The 13,006-nt window shown below is 37.4% G+C and overlaps 1 protein-coding gene across 1 annotated transcript in view; it reads right to left on the bottom strand.

Moving 5' to 3' along the window:
• Bdp1 (B double prime 1, subunit of RNA polymerase III transcription initiation factor IIIB) overlaps positions 1-13,006 on the bottom strand; it is a 105,073-nt gene that overhangs the window by 24,308 nt on the left and 67,759 nt on the right. The window contains exons 27-35 of the mRNA XM_042054683.1: positions 12,892-12,974; positions 11,666-11,867; positions 11,251-11,444; positions 9,804-10,191; positions 6,838-6,960; positions 4,471-4,507; positions 3,988-4,080; positions 2,336-2,564; positions 1,639-1,796 (exon numbers count right to left, since the gene is read on the bottom strand). Coding sequence (XP_041910617.1) covers positions 1,639-1,796; positions 2,336-2,564; positions 3,988-4,080; positions 4,471-4,507; positions 6,838-6,960; positions 9,804-10,191; positions 11,251-11,444; positions 11,666-11,867; positions 12,892-12,974 — 1,507 coding nt within the window. The remainder of the gene's footprint in view (positions 1-1,638; positions 1,797-2,335; positions 2,565-3,987; positions 4,081-4,470; positions 4,508-6,837; positions 6,961-9,803; positions 10,192-11,250; positions 11,445-11,665; positions 11,868-12,891; positions 12,975-13,006) is intronic.

Raw genomic sequence — 13,006 nt, 5'->3', positions numbered from 1 at the left:
CTTCGGACAGGAGAGGGAGGGGGGAAGGCGGAGGGGGAGGTAAATGGGAGACGGGGAGGAGGCGGAAATTTTTAATAAAATAAAAAAAAAATATATGTATCATTAGCTAGTTTACAATAAAGTTCTGCTTCACATCAAGTAGTTGAAGTAGAAAAGATAAATGACAGTGCCTGGGAGAGCCATGCACGTAAAGGACCTTAATGCTTGTTTACCACGTGAGTCCTGCAGTTCAACCTCAAGCACTGCTAAAAACTGGAAGGAGACAGAAAAGAAAATTCGGTGCAGTTGGAAGAGCGAAAAAGGAGGATTCCATGTTCAAGGCCAGAGCTACAGTGAGTTCCCGGACAGCGTGGGAATGCATAGCAAAACCCTCTCATTCTCGTGTGTGTGTGTGTGTGTGTGTGTGTGTGTGTGTGTGTGTGTAAGAGAAAGAGACAGAGACAGAGACAGAGAGAGAGAGAGAGAGTGACAGAGACAGACAAAAACTCTCATAGAGAGCAGGATAAAAATATAAAATGACGCAATTACTTTTTTATTAATTTAAATGTCACATAAAATATAAAAATCACAGTAAATAATTGATATCCTCTTAAAAACAACTTAATAGTTACATCAAATATTAAACACATAGGCTGGGGTATCTATAGATCAGTGATAGAGTGAATGCTTAGTATGTATAAAGTCTAAATTCAACCCCTAGCACAAGAGGGGGAAAAAGCTCAAAATAGAATTAATGCATGACCCAGAAATTCTACTTTGTTAAGTATAAGCCCAAGAGAAGCGCAAAAATATGCCCCTGGATGTTTTCAGCAGCATTATCCTTTACAGAAAAAAAGCACACACATCCCACATGCTCACCAACAGAAAATAAAAAGAATGTGGTATATTTATACAACGAAGTCTTACTTGGCAATCAAAAGAAACAAGGGCCAGTGAGTAGAGGAAAATATGGCAATCAAGAAAATATGACGCCCTGCAAATGCAGAAGGAAAGAACCAAGTCCACAGATTGTCTTCCAGTTTCCACACTTATTCCCCACTCCACACACACACACAATAGTAAATTTTTTAAGGTATTTTATATATGTTACCACACAAATGAATCCTAAAAACATTATGCTAAGTGAAAACACCAGACTGAACTATATTTTATGTTTCTATTCACACAACATGTCTAGAATATGCAAATGTACAAAGACAAATATAAATTAGTGGTTGCTTAAGATTGGACAGTAGCTACTGATGGTGGCAATTACAGAGTTTGGTGAACAGAACACCACTGAATTATAAACTTTAAATAGATAAATTGTACTGTATATGAACTATGTCTAAATAAAACACAATACTTTTTGTTTGGATAGCCTTCACCTACAGAGGGTTGGATTACAGTATGTTCTCCCTCTCTCTCCCTTTCTCCCTCTCAAAATACATGTGAACAAAATATTCACACACATAAAAGTTTAAAATAAAACTTAAAACTATTTATCATTACAGGAGTCACACATGCTGTAGTGAACATGTCAAGGTCAGAGGTCAAACTCAGGTCTACAGGCTCATGTGGCAGTGCCTTTACAGACAGAGCCATCTCACACCCTACAGTATCTTCTGTCAATGGAACTTTGAGAAAAATTAAACTCACCTCTTTGAATTTCCACTTCTGTCCCTTTGGTTACACAAAAACTGGCAACTTCCTGATGATCCTCAAGCCCACAGACCCCTAAGATCTCAGGACTTGGTTCAGCTGTGATAAAATGACTCTCCATTCCCACATGTTTGGTCACTGCAGGAGCTGTGCTCCTAGAAGAAAGGGAATGAGAAGTTATCAGCTTTGTAAGAATCCCTTTGCGGTGTCATGTCTAGTGCTGAGACAGCTAACACACCACCACCCAGATGCACATTATATGAAATTGTTTGCTTGTCTGTTGGGACAGAATATCAACACAACAAGGAGTTCCCTAAAACTCAAGCTATCTCCTGCTCCAGCCTCCAGAAAGCTAAATGCAGAAATGTGCCACCACACCTGGCAGACGTCCCCTTCTGAGTGCTAAAACTATGAAGTGCTTAGATTACTACGACACTTAAGAAAATAGAAACCATGTTAGTAAAACAAACTACATTTATATAAACCTATTTCACTTAAGTTTCAAAGACACAGAAAATATATTGCTGTGATTTTATATGTAAAACCAATAAACCAATATCAGTATCAGTTAATCTTTAATGTGTGAAAAATTAGCATCGTCTACTTTAAATTTATATACAAGCATTACTAGAAGCTAATAACTAAATTAATGGTGCTATTTAACTGTATTTGTTAAATTGAATATTAAAATAACCTGGTTGACAGAGTATTCTCCATTATTTCTCCCATGGCATCAGCTTCTTCTCTAGTACTTTGTTCCTTCGATACAATCTTCTTTTCCTCAAATGATGCAGGCAACATACTAATGACAGGTGAAGAAACCTCCTGATATTCATGAACAATTTTGTGATTTACATTATCTGGGCTAAAAGGAACATGACTTTTATCCTTTGAATGAACATCAGGAAATACACATACTCCTACTGCAGAAAAAAATAGGAAATTAAAATTGACCCAATATTAATAGCTACCTGAATAAAATGAATTCCTCAACATTCAATAACTGTCTAACTTTAGTATTAAAGTTTATTCTATTATGATCTAAATTTAAATTCATTATCTCGCATTTCATTAAAAAACTTGACTTGTAATAAGCATATTATTCTTAGCACTAAAATTCTGGAGTACTAGAGTAAACTTTCAATAACTATATACTGTTCTACATAGATCTCAAGAATGGACATCATCATTTAATAATTTTTGAAAATTGTACTTTATGTACTAGAAATTTGTGACAGGTTCCAGTATAATATTCTGCCACTGAGAAAGAAGCCCTATCTGTAACAACACAAATTAGAGAATCCCCTGGATCAGTTATGAACTTACAAGTCTAACAACTAAAATGAATGGCAGATCATCCATTACCAGTCAATACAGTTAGCTGTAGTTGAAGATAATGAATAAAGATCACAGCTTTTGGGGCAGGAGATTTAGCTCAGTTACAGAGCACTTGCCAGCAAGTCCAAGGCCCTGGGTTCCATACCCCATTCTCCCAAAATAAAAATTAAAACAACAACCACTATATAGTTTTTAAGTTTGCTTAATGTATTAAAGATCTAGATTGGCCTTTTCTTTGGCCCCTTTCACTACCAGAACAGTTTAACTAGAATAAATCATCTCAGTAACTACTATTTACCCCTTCACAAATTTATCAAAGTTATGATCATCATCTCAAGCTGGAACCCCTTTGCTAAATAAATGCCTACACAGTGATCAGTGGCCAGTGACCTCCATTAGCCAATGATGTTTATGATGGCTACAAGCTACAGGTACACAGGTTGAGGATTTACTAGATAACTACTAGTCCATGAATACAAATCCCACACCCTCCCCCTCCCCGCAACAAGCTTTGGCTGGAACTCACTATGTAGACCAGGCTCGCTGCAAAGTAACAGAGATCTGCCTACCTCTGTCTGCATCCCAATGGCTGGGGATTAAAAGCCATAAAGTCCAGGCTAATTATTCTTGTTATTATTTTTATTATTGTTGTTGTTATTCTATTATTTTTAGTTACGAGCCTAGCCTTTTTAACAGATTAGCCAATCTCTCCAGCCCCAAATTATTCTTTTATTTTAAATAATTTATTTATCTACTTTAGGTACATTGGTGTTTTTCCTACATGTATGTCTGTGTGAGGGTATCAGATCCCCTGGAACTGGAATCAGACAATTATGAGCAGCCATGTGGGTACTGGGAATTGAACCAGAGTCCTCTGAAAGAATAGCCAGTATTCTTAACTACTAAGCCATCTCTCCAACCCCAGGCCCCAAATTATTCTTAATAAGCCAACTGCATCATCTCAAAAGGGTTGGCACTACATCTAGAGAGACTGTCTTCCACTCTTACCATCACCCTGTTCAGTGATGATCTCCGACTGCAATACTATGTCTCCCATTGTAAGCAAAGTTATGGCAGCTTCCGCGCTTCCATCACTGGGACCTTGAGAAAATATACCAATGTTAAAACAGGTCTGCTTACTTAGAAAGACCTCACTCAGACACTCGTCTATAACCAGTTTCAACAGCCTTCCTCCCACCACCCAGTACTAGTGTCACATAGACAGACCATCAGTGTTGACTCTTAGCTCTTGAAAACACATCCCTCACATTAGACAACTCTGGGCAGCTCCACAGGAAACACAAAGTAACTTCATTACTTCTAGGCTCAGCTTCTAAAGCTAGGTTTGGAGAATCCCAGCTTCCTATCAAGGTGACAGGTTAATGCCATTGTTCTACACTTTAACAAGCTGTCCTATTTACCTGCTGCTACTACTAATCACCATGCTACAGTTAGCTGAGTAGTTTTAATCAGTTCTTTGTTAACAGTTACCTGGTTCTTCTGGGGTCTGTTCACCTATGACCATTTCCTAAAAAAATAGAAAAGATAAGAACATCCTAAGTGTTTACCCCAAACAAATGATATGCTTTTGTTGTTATTTTTAACCATCACATGGTACAAGTCTTTCTAGGCTTTTAGTTATAATAGTTACTTTTCTTAATTTATGTTGATCATAAAGCTTCACAAATGAGAACAGAAAAACATAAAGGCCAAATTCTCTTATATCTCACATGATTTTCTGTCTCCTCATCATTACTATATATGTATATATATATATATGTATATATATATATATATATATATATATATATATATATATATATATAACCATTCTTAGATGCTCACAATCATAGCCCTTTTCAACTCTTAGTCAGATCTGCTATCAGCTTTTACCCAATAAAAACTAGTCTGGCCAGGTGTACACCTTTAATCCCAGCAATCAGGAGGCAGAGGTAGGCGGACCTCTGTGAGTTCGAGGCCAGCCTGGTCTAAAAAAGAGTTAGTTCCAGGACAGGCTCCAAAGCTACAGAGAAACTCTATCTTGAGGAAAAAGAAAAAAAAAGAAGACGAAGAGGAAGAAAAAAAAAAAAGGAAGAGGAGGAGGAGGGGGGAGGAGGCGGAGAGGAGGAGGAAGAGGAGGAGGAGAAGAAGAAGGAGAAGAATGAGAATGAGAAGGAGAAGGAGAAGGAGAAGGAGAAGGAGAAGGAGAAGAAGAAGAAGAAGAAGAAGAAGAAGAAGAAGAAGAAGAAGAAGAAGAAGAAGAAGAAGAAGAAGAAGACAAACAAAAAACCTAAAATCTGGGAGAAGACACCAACTTCCTACACTGAGTGGCTTAGAGTATAGCACATTTTAATAAATGATGCACAGGAGACAGCTGTCCAGAGAGGGGGGCATGAGGAGCTCCACTGACCTGCTGTCCAGTAAGATGCCAAACATGACTTAAAAAGCAAACATTTATAACCTCTAGAATTGGTTCTAAGTGCAAAAACAAATGAGAAACAGCTATTCAGCCAAATCTATAAAAATTGGTAGCTAAAACAAGCATCTGTGAACCATAATTGCTCAGTGGCCCTTTTGTCAGTGGCTAAGCTGCTAAGACTTCCTCTAAGCTGCGGTCAGCTCTCTCCCCACCATAGGTCCTGGGGAAGCAAGACTCCAGCACCTAATGCCGCCAACATCATCATCAACAAAAACTCATAATATGTTATGAATATGGATATAAATACACTTGAAATACTAGTAAACAATGTAGAAGTATAAAAAAACATACGTGATAATCAAGGAGGAACTATCTCAGGGAAATAAGTTTTTTCCAACACCAAAGAACTATTGCTAATACAACTTGTCAATACAGTAACAAAAATATTTATATGTCTGTATCATGAATAAAAATTAAAACCCTAAAAACTACACATGGCAAAGTCTAAAATCCTTTCACAACAAAACATACAACAAACCAGCACAGACAGAAGGGGGTTTCCTCAGCCTGATAAAGACCATCCTAGAAATCCCACAGCCACCATTCTACTTAGGGACATAAGATCAACTGCTTTCCCCTAAGACTATGACCAAATCAAGGACATCCACTTGTACTGTGCCCAGAAGCTGATTTACAATAGAGGCTCTAACCAAGGCAATCACACAAGAAAAATATATAAAGCATTCAAATTGAAAAGTATTATAAATTACATATAAATTGAATTTCAAATTTCCGAAACAGTAAGTGTATCTTCCCTAGAAAAAAGTCTTTATAAATGTACTTGGTTTCAAACAAACCACAGGATTAGCCTCAATTCAATGCATCAATAAAAGACACAAACACAAACAATGGGAAGAAGTCAGAAGGCAATGGAAGCCAGGGTTAGAATGCCAAGAAATGATAAAGCACTAGCAACTTCCAGAAAAGCAGGAAGAAAGGAAACAGAAGGTTTCTTCCACAGATCCACTAGAGAAACCTGCTTGATGTGGCTGCACACATGTGGTGCACATACATATGTAGGCAAAACACATACACAAAATAAAAAAAAACCATAATTTTTGTCGGTTTTTAAAAACCATCTCTACTCTACATTTACAACAGTGCAGCTAGTTCCGTGTAGCTGCTGGAAAGTTTACTTAATGAAGACTTATGCCGCAGAATCGTGAGAGTAAATTCTATGATAATATTCAGAGCTTTAGAAAACAAACACAAAAATAAGTTTTAAAATCAAAAGTAAAATCCATGAAAATTCATATGTTCCAACTACTCATAAGCCAATTCCCTACATGAGAGGGAAAAAATAAAGACAGTTATGAAAATAATTCTGTACTCCTGAGGGAGGTAAACAGGGGAAGGCAAACATGAACACAGGTACTCACAAATGCTGGAGAATGCAAATTTTCTTCTGGTTGCACATCCTGAGTTGTTGCATCCGTGTTTGAAAGCTGATGTTCAACAACAGTCACACACCCTATGTCTGCAACATCCATGGCTATCTCAAGCTGTCATAACAAGTGTTATTACTTTAATTAGACAATACACTCATTAGAACATCTCATTTTTTTCACACAAATAATCCAAAATAAACATTAAAATGGAGGAATACGTCACAATTACACAACTAAAAAACTAAGACAGTAATTCTTAGTGACTAACAACTTAGCAAAAGTAAAACATTACTTTACCGAGGGGTCTGAGTCTACAACAACGAGTACGCCCAATCTCTACAGCTAATCAGCTGAGCAGCTGGCATTTCACTCCCCATTCCCTTCCCTTTGTCTCAATTTAGTCCATTTGCTAACATTTACGTAATAGTTTAAAAAATACAAGCATATGAGCACAGACATACAAATCCTAATTATATACACTTGGTCCCTGCCCTCAACAGACTCATACTTTAAGAAAAACACCTTAACTATACCCAAAACTATATAGTACCATAAATATTACAGTAGTGATGACTTATTATCAGTCCTGGTGAAACAATCCTCTCTCCTCACCCCACAGTTACATGAATCCCGACACGCAAGGTAACAGGTTCACTCACTCTCTTCACTTAACAGCTGGTTAAAGGAACATAATTTTTTAAAAGATTTATTTTATTTATACATGTAGGAGTCACTACAGATGATCACATCTGTGAGCCTGAAGAGGCCAGTGGAAAATGTTGGATCCCTCTGAGCTAGAGTTACAGATGTTTGCTGGACATGGAAGATGGAATCTGTACTATGGTCCTCATGATTGGGCAACAAGAATCTTAACTGATAAGTCATCTTTCCATCCTAAAGGAAATACAATTTTGACAGTTCCCTGTTCAACTATGAAAATTTTATCATGACAGGCTCATTATAATCCAGAGTCCATGTCTACAAGGCCCTAGCTTTGATCGCTGGAACAGGGGAAAGGACAGTGCCACTGAAGAAGATACTCTGTATTATTCAGAAACATATCCTAAAGCCTGATTATTGAAAGTTAATTTCACTAGCAAAGTGGTGGTAGAAGTGGTAGCAGGGAGATATAGATCAAACTCTATGCAGTATTAACCAGTTGTCCTTCCACAAGACTAATGTTTCTTTGCTATTTTCTTGGCATATACTAAAACTATATTCAGTATACTTACTTTGAACTTTTAATTAATTTCAAGAATTCTACTAACTCATTTACCTTTAGACATTTAAAATGCTATTATTAATCTTAAGTAAATTATAGGTAAGTTTTCCTTTCTATTAACAAATGTATCTTTACAAATTCAAGCATTGTGTAACTTCTGAACAAAAGCGGCATAATATTCCTTCAATCATTTTTCTATCATCGCCACCTTAGCAAACTCCTGATTCTGTTTCGAATGACTCAGAAAGGATTTTAAGTACTGATTCAGATATTATGCTCAATAAAGCAACTAAGTGACGATGAAATGAACAAGAACAGGAAACTTTAAAGCTACAGAGTTGGAATGTGAGGCCAGAAAGGAAGCAGACTGTACTCTAGTTCACACCTGCTCACATTAGAATGTGTCCTTTTCCTTTCTTTCTTTTCTTTCTTTCTTTTTTTCTTTTTTTTTTTTTTGGAGATAGAGTTTCTCTGTGTAACCCTGGCTGTCCTGGAACTTGCTCTCTAGACTCAGAGATCCACCTGCTTCTGGGATTAAAGGTGTGTATCACTAGTGAAAAAGAGTGAGGCATACTGCAGCTGTAGAATAAGTACTTATAACAAGGGGTCAGGGAGTGGAAAAGAGAAAGAAAGGCAGGAGGGGTGAGGAGGGCAAAGGGAGGGAAGTGGATGCGGTAACGATAGGGAGAAATTCACCTGAGAACAGTGCTGGTGACAAAATAAAACGATGTAACCACTGTGGGAAACTTTTTTTCTTTTCTTTTTTTTTTTTGCTTAAAATCCTCAAATACAGAATTATCATATATCCTAGCAAATCCATTTCTGATTTTTATCTTCAAAAGAACTAAGAATAGAGAAGCAGGGACTGGGGATGTGGCTCAGTTGGTGAAGATCATGCCAAGTACGTAAAAGTACTGGGTTCCAGCACCACATACCTGTAATTCCAGCACTTGGGAGGTATATGTGTGTGTGTGTGTGTGTGTGTGTGTGTGTGTGTGTGTGTGTGTGTGTGTGTGTGTAGTTTCGAAAGATGAGGAGTTCATTTGGATGAAGAGTAATTATAAAAAATGAGGAAGGGGGAAGGAAGGGAGGGAGGGAGGGAGGGAAGGACTGAGGATATGGTTCTGTTGTAAAGTGCTTGTCTCATATACATGAAGCTGTAAGTTCTATCTTCAACCTTTCTTAAACCAGATGTAGCAGCAAATGGCTACACATGGGAAGATGGACACAGGAAAATCAAAAATTCAAGGTCATCTTTTGACTACACAGCAAGTTTGAAGGCCAATGTGCAATGTGAGATACATGAGACCCTGCCTCAAAACAAACAAACAAACAAACAAACAAAAATAAGAAACAAAAAAGGGATGGGAAAAGCAGAGATTAATTCTATCTTCTCTACCAACCACAACACAGAAAGCTTATTACAGAGTTATTAGAAAAACACCTGCTCAATCTTGTTTAAATTAGTCAAAACGTAGATTAAGCAGCTTACAGATAAGCAAGTTTCTATCATAGTTAACCCCTGTAGAGGAAAGACTATGACAACTGAGTGATGGCCATACAGGCCACTTCTGCTGATTTGCTTAAGCTAGTCACATTAAGTCCCAAATAAACTACTTTTGACAGTAAACATTTAGAGAAAGGACTTTTCAGACCACAATTACTAAGAAAAGAAATAATCATTTATTAAAGGGGATGAAAGTGGGAAAAACTGAAAAAACGAAACACAAACTACCTCTTCCATTGTTTCTTCGATCTGAGCAGACACTGGTTCAGGGGATCTGAGACCAACAGGTACAAACACTGGTGCTTTGTTTAATTCTTCTGGGGCAAGATGACAGGTTTCCTCCTCAAAGTCAGAATCAAAATCCTCATCATCCTCTTCATCCTCTTCCTGAGAAGCCCGAAGAGTCACCAACACGGACTTGGAAGCTCTAGGTTCCTTCTTAGCAGTCTTACCTCGGATTCGTTTGGGTCCTCGCCCTCTGGTCACATGTGATTTCATCTTTCTATGCGCTCTTTTCCCACTGTGGTCTGCCTCACACTCAGAGGCAGGAGAGGGAGGTGTTCTTCGATGCGCAGCAGTTCTGGAGTAATTTGATTCTTTCAATAGTTGTGGACTGCTGGGTGTTGAACCAAAATAACATAGTCATGTATGTGCCAGGATAATCTCAATGAAAGCCAAACTGTTAACAGTAAAATCTCAGTTCCAACATTTAAAATAAAGATCTTGGGCTAAGAAGACAACTCAGTGGCAGGGTGCTTGCCCAACATGTGAAGCCCTAAGTTCAACTCCCAGCACTGGTGATGATGATGATGATGATGATGATGATGATGATGATGATGATAAATACATCTCCTTTTATGATGCTAGAATTGAACCTAAGCCTCAAAAGTCCCACACAAATGTGCTAATGAGCTATTTTTAACCCCACCTATTCTATGTAAAACATATGTCATAAAATAAGAAAGGAGGGGCTGGAGAGATGGCTCAGAGGTTAAGAGCATTGCCTGCTCTTCCAAAGGTCCTGAGTTCAATTCCCAGCAACCACATAGTGGCTCACAACCATCTGTAATGGGGTCTGGTGCTCTCTTCTGGCCTACAGGCATACACACAGACAGAATATTGCATACACAATAGATAGATAGATAGATAGATAGATAGATAGATAGATAGATAGATAGATAGATAGATATTAAAAAAATTAAGAAAGGAATTAACTACTACTTAGTATCTTATTTGGAGTGAATTCTTAGTTATATATCTATAAAGGCTGCATAGTAAGTTTTTAATACCGGCCCTATAGCCATGATATGGTTATTGAGATAGACACAAAATTGGAAATAATTAAAAGACAAAATACATGGAACCAATCAATAATGAATATGAAATCAAACAGTGGGACTTGTTTATCTTACTGGGTGTAAACAGATCAGAAAAATAGGGTTCTTTTTCAAGAACTTAGGTTCCTTCCTACTTTGTTGAAAATTATGGAAGTACCCTTAATTACTGTTTACAGCCAAACTCAAAAGCATTCTAATTACTGATGTAATGCACAATATATTGTTTCAAATAAAAATAAAACAGGCTTGTAAATAAAGAATACTATATTAAGGTGAAACTTCTTTAACCAATAAGTGCTTTTTATCTCCTATTCTGAGTCTTCAAAATAAAATATTACCTAATTTGTTTACTGAGACCCTGCTCTTCAAGCCCCAAAGATGATGTAGGATGGTCCTCCACAATCTCGTCCCTGGCACCTCCTGATGGTACAGCTTTCAGCTGAGCATCATGAATGGCAGAACCTGACGCTTCAGGAACTATACAATCTTTTCTTGCTGAAACCTCCAGGGGTGTTAGAATCTCTGTCTTCTCCTTAAAGAAAAATAAAACATAATATTACCATGGAAACGATATTTATTAATACGTTTTAGCAGTCTGGCCTAGGCCTCTAAATTTAAAAAGTCATAGGTGTTCAATTTTCAAATCTGTACAAGCTGGCTTTTCAGAAAAGCAAAAACTTTCTTTCCCCACAGCTTTCCCTCACGACCCTGACATGAAAGACTCACTAACAACACTATTTTTTCCTCTCTCACTTTTAGAGAAAGCTGGATGTCCACGTCTCCTTTCTGCGGCTCATGGTCTTCTGGTTTCGGGTCTGTGCTCTGGTCTGTTGCGCCTTTTTCTACAACTGGTTGCTCTTTTCTATGGTGTGCTCCTCCTAAATTTGGTTTAGCCTTTTGGAATCGTCTTCTTAACAACTGTGCTGGACTAGGGACATGAGGTTTATTTTCATGCCTAAAATAAAGCACAAGTTATGGTGAAGACCAGAACTCTTCATCAATGCAACATTAAACAATTCTGGATTCAAACAGAATCTAAGTTCAAAGGATTATATATAAACTGGAAATAAAACCAAGCATGTAAAAATGAAACATTGCATTTATATGTGAAACAGAAAAAAACAAAAGCTTTATATTAACCCTTTTCTGCACACCTGTGGAACAGTTTATAGTATTAATCTTTCTGTACTTTCACTCACTAGCTCTGGTATTCATTGATGTCATATCACTTTAGTAATTTTCAGAGAAGAACAAGGCACTTCAAACTTGTCACAGTAGCTGAACAGAGATTTTATAACAACATTTTAAACAAAAGCATCAACTGAGCTACAACACATCAGCACACACACAATGGTCTTGCTTGACAGCAAGTTTATCTTACTACATTCCTTAAAGCTCATGGAAAGGTCTTATTGACAGGAAATATCTTAAGGTTCTTAACATAATCCATTTCAGACAAAAAACAAGGTTTAAACATTCAAAGAAAGGCAAAGCTACTAAGGTAGCTGGAATAGCTACCTAAGAACTTCTGGAAGTATCTCAGTAATGGATATGACCTAAATTAGGATGCTGAAAATACTGATATAGGCATAGGGATGTAGCTTAGTGGCAGATAACTTGCTAGCACTGCAAGACATGGGGTTCAATCCTCAACACACAGATACAAAGCAAACAATTATGTGTGTGTATGTGTGTGTGTGTATACATATGAGTACATACATATATTAGTTCTTATCTATTAGAAACCAATCCTCAAAATATACAGAAAAGAGGAACCAATCCTATTAAGCATTCTGTTGGGAAAATAGCAAGTTCTAATATAATTATGATGCTGGTTTATACATTTCAGGATCTGGAATGTCTGGAGAAAAAAATTTAATTAAAAGCTATCACATGGGGCTGAGGGTGTAGCTAGTAGTAGAGTCAACAGATTCAATCTCCAAGGGAAAATGTCATCACAAGGGACTCTGAAAACATACTTAAGTATAGGGGATGGCAAGGTGGCTCGGCAGATAAAGCTACTTGCCACTAAACCTGACAAACCAAGCTCGATTCCCAGAGCCTACATGGTGAAGGAAGAACCAACTCCTGAAA

This window comes from Arvicola amphibius, chromosome 3, assembly GCF_903992535.2.
Source record: "Arvicola amphibius chromosome 3, mArvAmp1.2, whole genome shotgun sequence".
In the NCBI taxonomy this organism is placed as follows: domain Eukaryota; kingdom Metazoa; phylum Chordata; class Mammalia; order Rodentia; family Cricetidae; genus Arvicola; species Arvicola amphibius.
The sequence above is the reverse complement of the archived record's forward strand: the minus strand, read 5'-3'. Positions and strand labels throughout refer to the sequence as shown.